The sequence below is a fragment of the Drosophila subpulchrella genome, unplaced genomic scaffold, assembly GCF_014743375.2.
Source record: "Drosophila subpulchrella strain 33 F10 #4 breed RU33 unplaced genomic scaffold, RU_Dsub_v1.1 Primary Assembly Seq354, whole genome shotgun sequence".
Classification (NCBI taxonomy): Eukaryota; Metazoa; Arthropoda; class Insecta; order Diptera; family Drosophilidae; genus Drosophila; species Drosophila subpulchrella.
This window is the reverse complement of record NW_023665577.1, coordinates 9354996-9373790: the sequence shown is the minus strand read 5'-3', so window position 1 is coordinate 9373790 and position 18795 is coordinate 9354996. Positions and strand designations below refer to the sequence as shown.

At 40.7% G+C, this 18795-nt stretch overlaps 4 protein-coding genes across 4 annotated transcripts; 3 read left to right on the top strand and 1 right to left on the bottom strand.

The window, feature by feature from the left end:
• The first annotated feature begins 2204 nt into the window (after positions 1–2204).
• Positions 2205–6742, top strand: LOC119560575. The gene is made up of 2 exons (XM_037874096.1): positions 2205–2734; positions 5735–6742. The coding sequence occupies exons 1-2, from the start codon at positions 2260–2262 to the stop codon at positions 6163–6165; spliced, it is 906 nt and encodes a 301-aa protein (XP_037730024.1). The 5' UTR covers positions 2205–2259; the 3' UTR covers positions 6166–6742.
• Positions 6743–8543: 1801 nt separating this feature from the next.
• On the bottom strand, positions 8544–9097 carry LOC119560292 (holotricin-3). The gene is made up of 2 exons (XM_037873662.1): positions 9092–9097; positions 8544–9029 (listed from the first exon to the last, which is right to left on the bottom strand). Exons 1-2 carry the CDS (start codon positions 9095–9097, stop codon positions 8544–8546), a joined length of 492 nt encoding a protein of 163 aa, XP_037729590.1.
• Positions 9098–11187: 2090 nt separating this feature from the next.
• On the top strand, positions 11188–14973 carry LOC119560556. Its single transcript, XM_037874067.1, has 3 exons — positions 11188–11217; positions 11831–12750; positions 13886–14973. Exons 2-3 carry the CDS (start codon positions 12090–12092, stop codon positions 14257–14259), a joined length of 1035 nt encoding a protein of 344 aa, XP_037729995.1. The 5' UTR covers positions 11188–11217; positions 11831–12089; the 3' UTR covers positions 14260–14973.
• Positions 14974–17106: 2133 nt separating this feature from the next.
• On the top strand, positions 17107–18062 carry LOC119560291. Its single transcript, XM_037873661.1, has 2 exons — positions 17107–17377; positions 17689–18062. The coding sequence occupies exons 1-2, from the start codon at positions 17107–17109 to the stop codon at positions 18060–18062; spliced, it is 645 nt and encodes a 214-aa protein (XP_037729589.1).
• Positions 18063–18795: the final 733 nt, after the last annotated feature.

Sequence of the window (18795 nt, the reverse complement as noted above, 5' to 3'; positions counted from 1 at the left end):
GTTGGGCAGTGAAAGTGGCGTGAAAAAGAGGCGGCGGCCGACGAAATCAAAAACGAAGTGAGTGGCCCAGAAAAACGCGGGTAGCTGGGTAAAAGATACATTACCATACCGTCGACACTTAAAGTGTGATGCTGGCCCTCTGGGCCAAGTTGGCAGCAAGTAGCCGCCTGGCTATTAGTCGGAAATCTTTGTGGCCGGCGGGTCATTAATTTGGCAGTTTATTAGTCGAAAATCGCAATTCGACCCTCTGGGTCCGGCTCCTATGCCTTTTAATGTCCGCCTGCCACATAAACCGATCGCCAAGCGAAAGCCCCCGAAAAAAACAAGAATCCAGAAAATGCATTTTCTCCCCTCTTTTTTTTTTTTGGTTGAAACGTTTTGTTTTTATAGCAGCAGTCAAGCTGCAAAAAAAAACCACAATTATGCGGCACAGCTTTCCTTTCCCTATGCCAAATGCATGTGTGGAAGCACGTTCTATCTGATACAGATGCATAAATACCGAGATATATGTGGCTGAGATGTCTGCAATTTCCATTTTGCAGGGCCAGTCAATGGCCTGAACCCATTTGTTGCCAATCATCGTGGGATGCTGCCCACCTGAGGAGCCCGGGATCGCCCATTCACACCCCCGCCGGCATTTGCATAACATAAAAGTATGGCCATTGGCCACTGTTTAGTGGCTGGCAATGACTTTCTTTACGGCCAAAACTTGTACTCGAATGGCAAAAATTGCTAAAAGCCAAATTGAAATTAAAGTGTCAACGGCAACGGCAGCCAGTTGCAGAAATGGTCAGATGCCAAAAAAGCGAACTCCTACCAAAAACCACTAATGCAACTAATATGTTTGGCCATAAGCAACGAAAGCTATGGCTGGAAAAACAAGTCGGAACCCGTTGGAAATGTCTTGGCCTCGCCTTCGCCTCGCTGCTGGGCGCTTTGGTTCATTGAGGAGTACTGCTGCCAATGATCGTGAAGAAAACAGCGATGTTAACTTGGCTTGTTTCTAGACAGATCGATGGGATGCATGCAAAAAACACCTGGTGCAAAACCTTAGATAGAGCTTTATGGCTATTTTTTTTAGTATACCACTTGTAAATATCAATTGACTTTATTAATAAACTTCATCAAATATTAATTTGACCAATGATTTTTTGTGTCCAAATATAATATAATATATTATTAAAATATCTTTCAATCTTAAAAAAAATTTGAAGTTCTTAATTTTAAAATTTTTTTGATACCTTAATACTAAGTTGGTAGAACATACATATAGGCTTTTTATACTTATGACTTGTTTAGTAAAGGGGTGAATTGTATTCGTTAAAAAGTATGTTACTGACCCGATAAAGTCTATGTATGATACCTCGGAAATGAAATAGATTAAATAAAGCATACATATTCTAGCCCATGTTTGTTTAAATCGAGTGCCACGCCCACTCTAACGCCCACAAAGATTTTTTTAATGAAAATCAGATTTTATGTCTTCACCATTGGTGAGCTGAGAAACAAGTATGAATAGTCGAGGCACTACACCAAAGCGTTCTCTTATGCTTATTTTTGCAACCTTGGGTAGTGCAAAGATTCCAAACTAGAAAATGGGTCTAGGACTATGAAAGGGCGACAAAGCATAATAAACTTAAAATATATGTTTTAATACTCAAGCCAATTTTTAAATCGTTCGAACGTTCGAGTATTACAAAAATTACTATTTTTATTAGTTCATCAAAACGAGGTGCAAAACAAAACAATGACGAAAATCAATATTTTACGAACCTAAATTAAATAATTAATTTAATATCGCTTCCATTGTTGATAAACTGTAAATATAATGATAATTTTTATAGTCACATAAAAAAGCACTAAAGAGATTTTTCAATTTGTCAGTTTTCATTTATTTCTGTCGTTGGGAAACTCCAGTACCAACACTGGTGCACATTCGTTCCCAGCGCCGTGGAAATCCGAGCGAGGAAAAGAGCCAACACGAGCTGAAGGCCCGAAGAGGCCGACGAAGCCGAGGAAAATCAAATTGCGATCAAGAGGCCGTCGAGCGAGCGAAGAAAGAAAGGTCTATAAAAGAACAAAGCGCGCCAAGGCTGGGCATCAGTTTGATTCAAGCCAGCAGCCAGTGCAAAAGCTGCTCCCAGTGTCTCCAGATTGGGTTTATTTGGCCAAAGGACTAACCACCACCACCACCTGTGTAGCACCTGTCGCGCGGTGTGCCGCGAGTGTTGTCGTGAAAAGTGTGAAAAGTGCCCTAGAATGACATTCAAGCAGTGGCCTTGGCAGGCCCTCATCGGCCTGCTGTCCGTGTTGTTCCTCGCCAGCAGTTGTGGGGCGGCCACCGAGCAGCTGGGCAGTCCGCCCAGTCCCAGTCCATCGCAAAACGCCGGGGCACGGACCCTCCTGCGGGTCTACGACGAGTGCACCCGCGCGGAGGCCGGGTTTGTGCCATGTCTGAAGAAGAAGGCCATCTCATTCATCGACCGCCTGGCCCCCATCGACGCCATCAACGTGGCCGAGGGCATCAAGTTGGTGCGCCTCGAAACGGCTCCGCGTCCACCGGCAGCCAGCGAGAACGAGCTGGAGTCCTCGCTGCCCCGATCCGGGAGCGATCGCGACGCCAAGCTCACCAACATGCTCATCGAGCGGCTCAGCTACTTCTTCAATGGACACTCGCTCCAGGTCAGCTTCCCCAAGCTCACATCTGACGAGATTGGACGCGGTCTAGAGGAAGGTAAGATATCTGGTGGGGGCTTATGGGCTGGGATAAGAATTTATACAAAGTGTTAAACATTTATATTTGCTATTAATTATAAATAACTACCCTTGAACTAATGTGTGGAATACTTGGAGTAGGCTTCTCTTTAAGAATTTTAAGGAAGCACATAATCCTTTTAGTTTGTAGAATTTAATGAATACAATTTTAAACACTTCCGAGAAAATTAATGATTGCTATGATTGTGTATAAAATTGATTGTGTATAAAAAGGTCTAACGCAATTTAAATCTGAAATAACGAAAACGATATTTTGTTTAGCTTAAATGGTGATTATTTAGGCGCAAATATTTTTTAGGTTTAACTATTAAAGTCTTTATTTATGATTATTTTGAAATTTTAAGCCATATTTTAATTGTAAGCATTGAAAAAGCGATTTCTAGTTACGAAAAGCTAGTTTAAATACTATTGCTTCGTACATTTACTGCGATTTTGGGCTTAAACTGGTTGTATTTCTCCCAATTAGTAACGCAAACAGATCTCATCTTTTTTTAAAGGTCAGTTATTATACTTAAGAGCTGGTCTCTGTCCCCAAATTCCATATAATTAAGGAATGATTTCTTCGGCAAACAAATCGATCCTCAGCACTGCGCTCAATCTCGATCTCAATCATCACTTTCCGTGGGCGGTCTAATTGCGGTTACCGCTAATACCCCAGTATCCATTGCGCGTAACAGTGACATAATTTGACTCCGGCCATGACTCTGGCTATATCACCGGTAATTTGCAGGCAGTTATTAGAGCCAAGAGAGCCGTGATTATAATCCGAAGAGTATCTCAGCTGGCAATGACATTCGCAACTGCATCGTCATCATCCGCTGGCTGGCCCATTTCCTGGCTTATCATTCTGCATTGTATGTAAACAGGGTGAGTGGGTTGGCCGGGGGGCGGAAAAAATGTGGAGGGGCCCATCGTTGTGGCTCTGGGAAAATGCGCAATTGTTTTTATTTATAACGCACACACGAGAAAACTCGTTGAGCAACTCAGGACTGACCCAGAAACCCTAACAACGACATCAGACAGACGGTAGCGACAGCGTCGAATAAAAAATGTCATGCCAGAATTTCGTGTTGTCCAAAAACAGACGAAAAACATGACATGCGGCGTAACTTTGTCACCACGAACTTTAGCCACTCTAGTTTTTTTACAAGCCGCAATGTAATTTAGAAATATTTGGGGAAAAACAGTAAAATGTATATCACAGATGGAACTATTTTGAAATTATTTATCCACAAACCTTTAAATTGTTGTTCACAATAATATTGCAAATACTGTCCTTTTTTATATTATTACTGCCATAATTTTTTAAATATTTAAAAACCCTTACAAAAATATATAAGACAATTATTATTAAAGGCATAATGATAATTTTCGATGCCACAAAATTCAATGGCATATAAAAACATTGTTTTTACAAAATAAAATTTAATAGCTTATCATATTTAAACAGCAAGTATCTGCAAAGTTATTTGTATTTGTAGATGAAAAACGAATACTTCCTTCACATTTTTTCTTGTACGTAGATACACAACGCCGCCGCAGGCTTGCCAACTTTAAGCGCAAGTATCTAACCCTCGAGAGGGCAGAGTACTTCGAGTTGAAAGCAAAAACTAAGCCATGTCTAGATGTCATGACCATGTCAAATGCAATGAAAGTGGCGACCACGTTTCTCCGCCGAGGCCACGAAAAACAACTCCTCGACTAGGCCACTGGCATTGGCATTTCCATTTTGAATGCAAGCTGTCGTCAATTACAAATTTGACACAAGCACTTACTGCAACATCCACATCAAGATCGCAATGCAATGCAATGAAAAGTGAACTTACTTTCACGCCACATGAAATTTTTCTTTTACTTTCAAATCATTGATCAAGATTTTTAATCGATCCGAGGAGCTCGAGTGCAAGTTGGCCAACACTTTCCCAATAGCACAGCCATTTTTGGCTAATACTCATTGCCAGAGATTGCAGCGATCGATGGAAATGCCTGTTTAGAGCTGGTTATGACTATGCGATCATCGCTCTTTTGGGCTGCATTAATGTCCATTTCTAATTTCTGCATTTCCATTTCCATGTCCGTGTCCACATCCATGGACGTGCCCATGTCGAAATGCAATTTTCACCAGCCAGGCAAGTGAAATCGCCTGCAGGGTCCCTAATGAAGGCAGCAAAATGAAAGCCACACACGGGGCTGCCTGGGAAAACATTCTCACACAGCCTTCGTATAATTGAGCTGGCACTTTCACCGTCTTTTTAATATTTAGAGGGCTAGAAATCTCTAGGTATCTTGCAAGATCTTCAGCGATTTAATTATTCAGAGTATTGTTTTAACAGTCATTCTCTAAGGGCCATTGTTAGCGATTAAACCATCTTCATAATTAACAAGTAAACAATTTCTTTATTATAACTGGTAACTTGGCTCTCTTGGCTATCTATGCTAACTTGAGTAACATCTTCTTATTTTTCTTGGCAAACATATATATTTGTGTTTTGATTGTTTTAATAACCAACGAGGCCTATCTTGTTCGACTTCTGTAAATTTGTTGGTTTATTATTGCATTCTTGATCCATTTTGCTAAATATATGAGTTATTTGTCTTTTAAAATATCATTGTATGATATCAAAAGCAAACGTTTAAATGTAAATTTAAAAACAAATATATAATTATAATTTATAATATAATTTGCTATATAATTTCTCCATTTGACATACACTTTAAAAATAATAGCAAGATTGTCTTCCCTAGACTTTAAGGTGAAAATTCGCATACGTTTTGTTAGACTTAAACCTAGTTTAGTTTAACATGCGGACTTAAAAAGGGCCCCAAGTAGTAGTAAGTTAAGGTCGTTATATTCTCGGGGAAATTACTGGTGCTCATTTCAAAGCACCTAAATAAATTTCCATTACCTTCTAGTTACCATGCAATGAAACCCCAAATTAACCCAATATCTTTCTTGCAGGCCGTGGCAAAATGAAGAAGATGATGGGCATGATGATGATGGGCATGGCCATGAAGATGATGAGCATGGTTCCGATTGCCATGGGAGCGCTCTACATACTGGCTGGCAAGGCGCTGATCATCTCGAAGATCGCCCTGCTCCTGGCGGGCATAATCGGTCTGAAGAAGCTGATGTCCGGCAAGTCGTCGGGCGGCAGTTCCGGCTGGTCATCAGGCGGCGGTGGCGGAGGAGGAGGCGGTGGCTGGTCCTCCGGCGGCGGCGGCGGCGGAGGAGGAGGCGGTGGCTGGGACCGGCGATCCCTGACCGAGGCCCAGGAGCTGGCCTACCGGGCCCACAACCTCAAGCAGGAGCAAGCGGCACATGCGCAGAGCCATCCGCAGCTGCAGCATCTGCATCCGAAGGCCGCGGCGCCGCAGGTGACCAAGTCGTAGGATGGAGACGGAGGAGTCGGAGGAGGAGTGACACCAAGTGTTAGATAGCTGCATTTATCTTGTGGATAAATCACGGACGGCGGACGGATTGTAATTAGATATACATAAACACTCTTTTTGCACTTGCACTGCGGGGCAGACAAGAAGACAGAATGCACTTCCAACGGTTCACTCGACGCACAGTGGCACCCATGGGTACATAGTATGAAATGTATCCAGAACGTGCGTTCCCACTGGGCAAGGGGATTTTTTATAATGATTACTATTTGCTTTAATCGATTATGTTTTGTTTTATCGTATCGCTCTGCCCTGCTCTGTTCTGTTCTCCCATCCGAGTTTACTGTTACTGAACTCGGCCTCTGCATCTGCATCAATCTTTCACAAACTCTGTATCTGCATCTCGCTGTGCTTTAATTCTTATGGCTTACTAGCTAACTGCACTTGCTATTTTCAATTACCTCTGGTACTTCCGCTTCTGCAGCTCCGTTTCTATCTCACTCCACTCACATTAACTCTAGCCTGTCTAACTGTACGTAGCCACTAAGTGTAATAATTTATTTAACTTATTTATTTATTTACTAGCCGTAAGTGTAAATCGCATGTAAGCAGCAAAGTTTTCAAAAAACAGAAAAGCAAAAAAAATGTATACAAATAAAATCACTGATACCAATCGAAGGTCAGGCTTTTGCCTCGAGGGCGGCAAGGTCAAGTTAAAGATACTTGGGCAATATTTACGCTTCCTGTTACCATTTGCCAAAGACTACTTCCGGTTGCCCTGGCCAGATCCCAATAAAACTTGGCCTCATCTCCGGCATCCATTAATTCTGGTTGCAGTGTCCCAGGGTATTTGTCCCATATTCGGCAACCTTGTGGCCCACGTTTATTGCCTTGGTCAAAACACACGAGCGCACAAGAGATTCAAGCCATAAAGCAAGTTGGTCCACAGTTCAGCTGGGTAAACACTTTCCAGGCCATGAACACAAGGAGGAAAGTTGGTTGGCTGTACGAGTACTCCCCCCTCGACTTTATCATAACACAACAGAACCCGGCCAAAATTCCAGGAGGGAACCATAATGAATTACGCAAAATGAATCATCATCCAATTAGTTGGGCTCTGAGTCGAGTAATGCATTGTGCTTGCATATGAATATCTGCGGGCCAGAGTTAAGTTAGTTAAAGCTGTTAGCCGAATCAACTTTAATTACGGATTATGCTTGTCTTGGGCTTTCTTCGTTTATAAGCCCCATGCCGCAAGCTCATTAAAGTGTCCTTCCCTTAAATTGCCTCGAGACTACGAATATTTACAATCCATTCATGTTTTCACATAACAAAGTTGTATGTGTAATAAATACATAAATGATGATAATGATAATTAAATCACTACAAAAAGAAAACAAAAGAATCACTTCAAACAAATTTCCGCTGCTCTTATGACTATGCTTTTTAATTTGTATTTAAATTAAAAAAAAGAGAATGGCCAAACCACAACTTAATAAGAATGAACGCGATCGATACCTTTGATTCCTTACTTTATTAAGAATGAAATAAACAATAAAGATTCATTCAAATATAACTAATAACAATCTTACAAAGAAACTATCTAGAAGAATAAAGAAGCATACTAATTAAGGGAATGTAAGCCTTTCAAGTTCCCAATCAGCATTCTAATTTACATAAATAAACACTTCAATATTAGAGCAACTAATTTTATTTTTTCGTCTATTTTATAATTTGCGGTCTGGTAAATTCTTTTGATACTAATAAAGACCTCGCTAAAGCTGACAGAAGCTTTAAAAAATACATGAATACTGATGGTCATGCACATTTAGATTTTTTATATAATTAGAAAAATATAAGACACAAAAATCCGGAAAGTTGCACTTAATTTATGGCCTTAGACAGCAAAGTTGTATTATTTAAATTTGTGAATATGTCTCGGCGTGTGCAATATAATGGTTTTTGTTAAAGCTGAAAGTAGCTATGAGTGTCGTTGCCAAAGGCAAGTCCGTACAAGAGTTATATTAAAAGTGTAGTATTGGTTCTAATCAAATACCCATAAGGGAATGGTTTACTTACAAATTTTTATATACAAAAATGCTAATAGACTTTGATAAACTTACAAGATGAAAAGAAACGCTCGTGATTTAATTTAAATAAGATTCACTTTTACTTTTATTTGTGTGTTCGCCAAGCAGCCTGCCGATTATCTCAAACTAGTTTCGCTAATTTGGGAATAAATGGCATTAAAGAGATTCGGGTTGTTTGGCCATGGAAGATTTTTTCAGGTACATAAACGAGTTTGTATCCGGACTACAGCTAAATGGGGGTAGTTCTGGGGAGTGGGGATAATTGGGGCTTCTTGAGGCAGCGTCTGCGGCTTACTTTGTTTTCCACCAGCCGGATTGACCACCGTAACCACCTCCGTAGCTACCTCCGTAGCCACCTCCGTAACCACCTCCAGAGCTCCAGCCACCTCCTCCGTAGCTGCCTCCATGAGTGGTTGTGATCACTTTGTAGACATCCACGTGGCTGGCGCCTCCATGACCACCACCGTAACCACCTCCGTAGCCACCTCCGTAACCACCTCCGGAGCTACCTCCGGAGCTACCTCCAGAGCTCCAGCCGCCTCCTCCGTAGCCACCTCCGTAGCCACCACCATAGCCTCCACCACCTCCGTGTCCTCCCTCATAGGTGCTGATCACTTTGACGACCTGGACTCCACCGCCGCCACCACCGCCGTATCCTCCTCCATAGCCACCACCGTATCCGCCGCCATAGCCACCTGTGCCTCCCTTCAGGAGCCCCAGAAGTCCTGCATTGGCGGTTGCCAGAGTGGCGGCCAGCGCCAGAAGACATACGAATACCTGCGAAAGAAAAAAGGACATCAGTTCGTACTTAATCCTTTTCTTTTTCTGGGACAACTCACTTTCATTGCGGACTGCGAACGCTTGAGAAGCACAAGTAGAACTAATGCCAAAAGCCAAAATAACTTCCGATTTAATAGCTGACTGACCAAACCGCAGCAAAGGTGGCTTAGTGAGCGGCTTTATGTCGCACACGCTTCACTTCTCTCCACAAACAAGGTCTTCCTACTCTTCGCAGTGACTTTGCCATTAAGTCTAATCTTGTGCAGCGCTCTGATAAAAGCCAGTGTGGCCGGGACGATTCCCGAAAATAAATTTATGAGTCCCATTAAAGCAGGGCGTAGGAAGAGTTCTGCGCCAAACTAGTTTTACGGCTAAATTAACCGGGTTGCGAACAAGGGAACCCAATAGAGTGCAAGTTGTGATACAGAATTAAATTGGCAAAAACGATAAGTCAATTTGGTTTATAATCTCACGCAAAATAAACTGTGAAAAGTCTTTCGGAATAAACTCGTTTTAAGAAGGTTTTGAATAAATAATAATATTTATAATTTGAATAAAATAATATTCTATAAAACAATTAATATAAATATAATAAAATTTCTAAAGAGAAAGTTATATCACCCAAAATATTTATTTCATTTACATTTCCGAAAATCGAATAGCGAAGATTATTATTACAGTGCACTATTCTTAAAGTCGCGCCACGAGCAGTGCGAAAAAAATGCAAGACTGCTTGTCCCAGTTGTTAGCTCATCATAGTCACTAGCCGAAAACCAGCCACATGCAAATTTGCGGTAATAAAAAATAAATGCTTTAAATGTCCCAAGCTGGCTTGATTCATGTTTGATCATCTGTGGCCAGCAAACTCACACATGAGACAGCAAAACAATGCCAGATGAAATACGGGTTTCGGACTAGTGTCGACAAGAAGAAAAATAAGATAGTCACTCTCCATTATGGTGCTAAGCTTACCGAATGAGTTCCTTTGCTCACTATCAATCATAGCTAGCCGTTAATGGCCATGCCCCGAAAGCCATTTCAATTGCCATTCAGCCTAAACCACAATTTGAGCCTGCAGCCATCACACTGCCCCAAAGCCTCCATTATCGCCCAGGCTATTTCACTTATTCAGTGCCACAAGCCTTTCTCATACAACATTCTGAATGTGGATAATGGAAAACAAAGCAGAAACGGAGCTTAAATCGAGCTGAGCACTGCATTCTGACGAGGATTGCATTAAAATGTGTGCCAAACTCCTGATCCAGTTCCTTAAATAAAATGATATATGTACGTATGTTGAATTATTGCTCTCAGGATAGGGCTTTAAATGATTTAAGGGTTTTAAATATACCTTTTCTCTGTTATATGTTCGTTCTAGAAAGTTTTGGTACCAGGTCAGTCATCCTAAGGTATTAAGTTAATAGGTTTGTTACGAAGTTCTATTAATTTACTACTAGTATACAAGAAAACTTCAAAAATTTGGGAACTAGTTTGCACTTAATTAATTCTGAAAACAATACTTGTATACTACATTCTTATTTTCTATCTATAAATTAAATTTTGACAATGCTCTCTTTCAAACTTTTGTTTAATCTTAACTTGGATGAGACCACACCAAGCTCAATAAAAACAAGATAAAGTTGCCAGGGCACTCAGTGCATTGCTCCACCAAATCTAGCCATTTTTTCGTGGCTTCTTTTTTAACCGCAAGCCCAAAAGTAAGCTTTACTAAAAGTTTCAATCTGGGAAATGTGTTGAAAAGCAGGCAAGGTTTTTTACCAGCTTGTGGAGGAGCAAAAAGATGGCGCCCAACAGTATGTGACAGGGGAATGGATAGCAATAAGGTGAGTGCATTGCAACAGAAAGTGCAGCAAAAACACAGAGCCGGCGCCGCTTCTCCGCCCTCTTATTCGCCACCTCTTGTGGCCCATCGTCCATTTGGGAAGATTAAACGCATGGCGAGCACCTGAGATGCAGCATTCAAATCGAGGCAGAGACCAACTTTATCCGCCGCAGGCAACAGGTGGCAAGTTCGGAGAGCCAATTAGCACGCACGGATCTGCAATTACGCGAATTTACCCATTAGGCACACTTTCCCAGGGCCCGAAACCTATATAGAATAGTGGCAACGAGTGCAAGGCCATCAGTTGGACCTGTGGTTTTGAACGTGCAACAGGGCAATAAGGTAGTGAGGTGGTGAAAAGTGAAAACTCCCGAAACGGGGCTTCAAAGCATTGTTTTCTAATTAAAACGGCCATGCCTCAATGGGCTTAGCAGCACGTGTTGTGCTCCCTGGAGCGTTTATCTTCGATCTGCCAATGAGGCCCCCACTCGACATCTGTGAAAATTTACATAAGTGGGAACTGGGAAGTGGCCTGTGGTCGGTTCCCTCCACCCAATCCAGTTACGCTTGACGGATTACCCTTCTGCGTGTGTACACTGCAAAAAACGATAAACATACAATGTGTTTACAAAAAGGTTCCAGGCAATAATGCAAACAAATAATAAGTGTATACTCCGATTTTAGCTAATCTGACAATTATAATTAAATCAGAACCGCTTTATCCGATATTTTTTTTTATTTGCAAAAAAGATTTTCAGGCACTTAAATTTAACCGCAACACAATTCTAACATTATTAAAATGCCTAGAACCTATAAAAAGGCATAAAGAATAATTCCGATACTTTTTGTGTGTGTTAAGCACATTATATTTCCATATATATATATATTGTAATGACTCGCATTAAATTTATGCAAATTTTTATTATACCCCCATATTTCTCTTCGTTTGCACTAGGTAAAAGTCTTGGATGTGAAAAGCCATCTGGGGGATCAAATGGGCGCTTGACCGCAAGCCAAAAGCCGCAGCACTTTTCGGCGAAAGGCCGTAAAATCGCTCAACCAAAGAGCACCTTAAATTGTCGAATGGCCCGTAGAATTTGGTCTACAAAGATCTCGAACCACTCACCAGCCCACAGTTCGATTCTTGACGGCGTGCGGAGTGCGTGTGTGAAGTGGCAAAGACCCAGCCCAAGGATCCACAAGCCGAATACAAAATGTGGCAGCGACAGGTGTTGGTGCTCGGCATTTACGGGCTCATTGCAATGAAGGTGGCAAGGAGCACCGCCAGTCGGTTTAATGGCGCCACTTCCGCCGGCAGCCAAAGCCCACAACTAAAGCTGGAGATGAATGCATGGCAGCCTTTCACGCAGCACAACAATTGGCTCATCCTCCAGGCAACGGCGCCCAGCTCAATGCAGCCGGGGCGGGCGGAGGTCCGGGAGGAGATCCGGGAAAGGCGAAAGGAGCCGGAACGACTTCCTGCCAATTTCTACGCCTACAACCATCGCTATAACGAGAGCTCCCCGTCGCCGGGCGGAAATTACAAACCGAATCCACCAGCCAGCGACCCAGCCAGCTACGTTTTGGCCATCAGCCAGCAGATGCGGCGGGGCCAACTCCTGCGTCAGCTGCCAAAAGCGGAGGAAGCCGGGCCGGAAGCTCACGAGGTGGCTGCTACTTCAACCCACCCGGTTAATGGTGATGGTGACGATTATGATGATGCTGAGAACGAAATCCTTCCTTTGGCGGCAGGAGAAGCAGCAGAACAGGCGTCGCTCCGGGGAATTGAATCCTACTTGGAGCCCTTTGAACGAGCTCTGCTTAAAGTGCGCAACTTCTGCGACGCCCTGAGGAGCGTGATTAGCGACGAGGCAGGTGGGTAATATTTCGGAGAATTTTCTAAAAAGGTGTCAAGAACATTGTTAACACATAGTATTAGTTTTTTAAAGGCTTTTGATTTATAAAACTGAAATTAAATTTTCAAGGGAAACAATTATTTATCCACCATGTTCTATCCTTGTTTACCTGCATTAGTTTTGTAGCAAACAGTAGTAGAAAATATGATAAGAAAGAAATATACATTAAATATTAAAATAATAGAGCCCAAATTTAAATATACAAAACACTTAAAAATATATCTTTAAACATACCATAACACAATAAATTAAAAGGAATATTCTTCGAGCTAAACGATTTTAAAAGTTAATTATATTTAATGCCTACCTAATGTATTATGGTAAATACAATAAAATAATACACTGAAAAAACAATGAAAAAATCAAAGCAAATATCTGGATACTGAGTTTAATGTTTTGTATTACATATTTGAATTAAATTCAAGAACGTAACTTTTAATACAAGTCATATTAAACTTCTTAATTTAATTTGAAAATATGTAAATCAACTCAGAAAATATTTGATATGATGTTATGTTTTCTGTGTTATGTTTTCAATGTTTAAAATATTTTAACTAACTATGAATGTTAAATTTAATATTTCCATATTTAAAGTTAATGAAATCCTCAATGGATGAAAAACAAAGCGAAGGATATTTAAACTTAATATTTTACGCTTTAAATATTTAAAGTAAATGTGACAACATCATATCAAATATTTTCTGAGTTGATTTAAATATTATCATATTAAATTAAGCAGTTTAATATGATTTGTATTAAAAGTTACGATTTTGTATTTAATTTAAATATGTAATTCGAATCGTTGAATTCAATATGCAGATATTTATATTTATACTTCCATCGTTTTTCAGTATACTTCTTAATAGTAATTCTTTTAAAAGACATTTAACCTCAGATTGGTTCTGGATGAATATTCATTTTCAATTAGTCCCCCTATTGATTACAAATTGTTCTGTGCCGGATTTTAAAATCGACTATAACCTTGATTACATCCCTACCCCGTGCGCTCATGCAATTGACGAGCGACCTCGGGGCGTCTGCGACTGACCATTTAATTACGTGGCTAACTACTGCTTCCGCTCCTCCACTCGCAGATGAGGCTGGTTCAAATAAATTGGAGGCCACCGCAAGCGGAGCGGCAGCCAGCACAGCACCACCAGGTGCAACATCAAAGGACCTCCTGGTCCAAGGTCGCGCCCAACGTCTGGCCTCGGAATCGGAATCGCAATCGGAGGGCCGCAAGCTCAAGAAGCTGAAGAAGAGGATCCAGAAGCTGCTGTTCCCCCTGCTGATTGCCTACAAGCTGAAGTTCCTCACCCTCATCCCGGTTCTAATCGGCGGGCTTACGCTGCTCGTGGGCACCACGGGTCTGGCCGGCTTCTTCTTCGCCCTCTTCACGGCCGTAATGAGCCTGAAGTCCTCCGCAGGTGGCCATGCCAGCAAGTCGCTCGTCTTGAAGAAACTCTGATGGGTTCCGATTTCGAATGCATTTAGATTACCGGTTCGACCAAAGTTGGCCAACTGCTCAGCCGGCCAGCATTGATTTGTCTGCTGGGAGGCTATAAACGACGCCGATTTTCAGCGATAGCGACGACGCACCCTCAAGTGAAATGAAGTATGTACATAACAGCATAGTCCCCAAATACGCTAAACGAATTTAAAATTGGGCATTAGTCCAGACGAATATCAAATACCCTGATGGCTTAAATAATACATTCGTTTGCAATGACCTTATAGTTCTTGAAAAAAATCTGGAATCAAAAAGTTATACTATTTATTTATTTTATAATTTATTTCAAAATTTTTCTTTATTTTTAATTTTATTTTACCACATGCTTGCTTTGAAAAATTTATTTTTACACTGAAATTGTATCTATTGTTATTTATAACATTATACATTTTAAATGTCTTATATAATTTTCACTAGTTCATATACTTCTTGATTAGTTAGTTTCTATTCTGGTACAAATCATTGTTTGTGGTTAGGACTAAATGGTTCCAGGTATTTACTTTAAATGTTACTAAATACTTTACTGTGTACTTTAGTTGTAAGGGACATGCTGCAAATACACATTAAGGATTTTAACGGATGTATTTAAAGAATTTAAAATTTTACTTAAATTAAGAGACTCTACTGCATTTAAATGTTGCTTCCCTAATATCGAATCTCCTACCTAAAATAACCGAGTTTTAAGAAATTTAAACAAATTTATAAGTAAAAAATCTTTAAGTAAATAAAAAGATGAGACAAATCACCCCATTGATATCAAGTTCTGTTAAGTAAATGAAGTTCTAGAATGGAATTTTCCAATTATCATAAACATAGTCGAATTCTTCGAAAATACCTTTGAAGGGCAGAGTATAGTTTCAGCAGCAACCGGATGCCAAATAAAAGTACCGCCGACACCCAGGCAGCGATAAATTCCGCAGACACTTTGCAGTCGGCAACGTCGGGGTTTTGGGCATGAAAAGTGACGACAGCAAAAGCGCTAACGAATGTTGACTGCTGACTGCGATTAGTTCCGAGGCACGCGTGTGCATTTGAATGTGTTTGGACGCCCCGTGAATATATAGCATGCACATAGGGCCGGAGTTACATACATATGTGCGGGCCACAAGATGAGTCCATTTGTCTCGTCTGGGCCACACCTAATTCAGTTTGGACGTTATTTGATTTTCCGGCGAGTACACATGAACTCCCATCTAGCCAACTTGGTGATTGTAGAAGCTGACTTCGTTCGCCACCTTAACATTGCTGAAATTTAATTAATCCTATTTCTGTATAAGTTACAGACCATCAGCCACGGGGCATGTTAAAGAATTTACATAGGCATGATTTCACGGAAAGCCTTTAAATGGAATTCAAAATATTTTCAGGGCCATTCATGTTAATGGCAATGTTATTAATGAATTTTTGATATCATTTTCATTGGGTCTGCTCTGGACACACAAATTTGATTACATTTTGTGGGTATTTTAAATTGAAAATTAATGTCCAATTAATAAAATAAACGTTGTCGCCTAACTATAGGTTCTCCCGAAATTTAGATAAGTCAGGCTAATTAATTGTGATATTCTGACTTGGCGAAAACAAAGTGATGGTTTATTATACTTAATTATATGCTTTACATTAAATCATTTGTTTTGAAATTTTTCTAAGCTTGGGAAATCCTTTATTTTTATAGCGTATATTGAAATTTGGTGTGAACTTTTAAGCTAATTAATAGATCCTGTCGAGCTTATTTATTTCGTGGGAAGTTTATTTCCTTTCAGCATCTGAACACAAATTAATGCATTTGCAATTTGTTTCTGGTAAAAGTGATGGGGAACATTTCCCTGAAAAGCTTTTTCTTGCACAAGCAGCCAAGAAATGAAACTACTTGGCTGCCAAGGAAAAAGGGCAAGTGAACCGAAACGGACCGAGTAAATGCCCTCAAACGATAATGAAGAGTTTTTACTTGTTGATGGTCGGAGCAATTGACCCCCGACAAGTGTAGTGCCCACAGCACAGTAGCAACAACAATGGAAGCCACAGTTACAGTGAAACGTCTGCGGTGAGCCGTTCATTAAAGCAGGGAAAATTTAATGTGTCCGTTCACGCTCAAGTAAAACTGAATCGGCGGACCAAAACAAAATCAGCGAAAACAAGGTAGAACACTTGGCAAAAAGCAGAACCATAAATCAAGAGTGAATTATTCAGTTTGACTGTTTCCTACTTGAAATGTTTGAAAAATAAATAAGAAGGATTGCTTGCTGGACAATGATATCCTTATTTATGATGTTATAATTAACGAAGGTCATATTTCTTAGGAGATTTTAAGGGGATGTTATACATTTCTAAAGAGGCTAAATTCCAATTTAAGAGAGGAAGTTCATTTTTATTATATCTAATTTTTCAATTATGTATCAAACTCAATTTTTAATCAAATTTGTGTTTGTTGCATTCTTAGAAGGTAAATAAAATTAAGCCCTGAGAGGTTTATATGTTGTGTTTTTTAAAAATATGCTACAACTATTGATCGAACCAACTTTAAAACATTAAGAAACAATTAATTACTTTTAAACACACTTTACACACATTTAAGGCAAGTCAACATTTATGGGTTTCAGTGAAGTTCTTGATTGTAGAACTTTCTTTTCGTGTAAAGGAGAATCGGTAGCGGTACAGAGTGGCCACCAATTGGCCAAGAATATGTAAATACCCAATTGAATCGAAATGCAGCGAAGTGCAACGAAGAGGGTGCCCCATTACCAACAGTCTGCACTGGGCGCCCACTTTAGCTCAGTCGTCTGAGAACGGTGCAACGGTGCAAACATGCTCAAGATTTCGATCCCAATCACGGTATTCCACCTGCTCTGGAAGGTGTCCTTCGGTGGAGCTTACAGCCTTCCGCCGGTGGTGCAGATGGGTGGTGCGATCGTGGCCGCCGTGGAACAAGACGCCGAGCAGGAAGCCGCCATCGAGGAGCAACAGCGAGTGGATCGCCAGTGGCTCACGATGGCCGAATCCCAGTTTCACAGCCTGATCAACGACGATCTCAGCCAGGAGGAGGTAAACAACATGCTACAGAGCTGGTCAAACGAAGGTGGGTTTCAATTGATTTTATGTTGGAAATAAAGAATGATCGGTAGAGACATTTGATCCTTTGAATTAAAAAGAGTATAAAGCAAACGAAAAAGATGTCACCTAAAGTATCGTAGTAATACTTAAAATAAATGAAAACTACCTTGAAAATATTCCAATTTAATAAAAGATGATTTTTTTTCGAAAGAATTTATCAAAAAACTGAAACTTATTCCCTATCACAAATTTATATCTAGAAAAATCGCAACAGTAGGTCTAATACTTCTTCTAAATATTTTTTTTGTAATAATAATTTTCTTAATTGTTTTAAAGGTCGCGGCAAGCACAAAAAGCAGAAAAAGCTCATGAAAATGGTATATCCCCTACTGGCTGCCGCAGCGGTGGCCAAAATAGTATTGCTGCCCCTGGTCTTGAAATGGCTGACGGCACTTTCGACCTCATCGTTTGTTATGGGAAAAATCGCACTCGCCACATCCGGGCTCCTGGCCCTTAAATATATTTTGTCTGGTGGACATGCACACGATCGCCTGGAAATTATTCATTCTCATGCACCTGCCATCAAAGGACTGCACGGCACAGATCTCTCCTCCAGCGGAAGCAGTTGGATGCCCATTCGACAACCCTTTATACCCTTGGGACTTTCCAAGGACCATAACTTTGACAACCTGTACAAGCCATTTTTATGAAGCAAAAAAAGTAAGAGCATTTAGGAAAAAGAAAACTTGTTACTTCCTAAACTGATTTCTAAATGGTTACATCATAAGAAAATTCCATTAAATAATAATAAACTGTAAAAAAATCGTTGATTTACTGAAATCATAAACGCAGTACTTGGTTCAAAAGAATAAATGTAAATATCAATGTAGTGTTAATATGAAATCATAACTTATCACTCCAAACATCCATTTTCCGGCGGTGTTAGCCAATAGACAAATATGGCCACGTAACTCCCAGCTTCATCAACGATTAATTAGCACATGACTCGCCCGACTTTGACGACGTTACGTAGCCGCCCCGTTGACGAATTTAGCTGTGTGCACGCAGCGCAAAAATTAACAGCACTGCGGTTCCGTTATGCATAAAACGGTTTATTGCGCATGCGCACCGTCGGCCAGCCCTCAAATCCCCATCAAAAATCCCAAGCCATCGACCAGTGACCAGAGCCAAGCCATCAAAGTCGTCGCATTGGAAGCGGCACTTCCGCAAGTGCCTGTTGCAATGAACGCCGACAAACGACGGAATAACTTATGTAAAGAGCACGACCGAAAGCCAGAGTCAACAAACAGGTTGAAACCAATCAATCAGCAGGCTGCAGCCGATGCAACAAAGACCCACGAACCACGCCTTGGGTGGCGCAAATCATTGGAGCTAAAGATCCCAAATGGACCTACAAATAAGTTGTGGGAAGGTAGTCAAACT

Bases quoted from the DNA above. Each gene is read 5' to 3' on its own strand.
- LOC119560556 (XM_037874067.1), top strand. From the start codon at position 12,090: ATGTGGCAGCGACAGGTGTTGGTGCTCGGCATTTACGGGCTCATTGCA. The intron at 12,751-13,885 runs GTGGGTAATATT...CTCCACTCGCAG, and splicing joins CGTGATTAGCGACGAGGCAG to ATGAGGCTGGTTCAAATAAA.
- LOC119560291 (XM_037873661.1), top strand. From the start codon at position 17,107: ATGCTCAAGATTTCGATCCCAATCACGGTATTCCACCTGCTCTGGAAG. The intron at 17,378-17,688 runs GTGGGTTTCAAT...ATTGTTTTAAAG, and splicing joins ACAGAGCTGGTCAAACGAAG to GTCGCGGCAAGCACAAAAAG.
- LOC119560575 (XM_037874096.1), top strand. From the start codon at position 2,260: ATGACATTCAAGCAGTGGCCTTGGCAGGCCCTCATCGGCCTGCTGTCC. The intron at 2,735-5,734 runs GTAAGATATCTG...TCTTTCTTGCAG, and splicing joins TGGACGCGGTCTAGAGGAAG to GCCGTGGCAAAATGAAGAAG.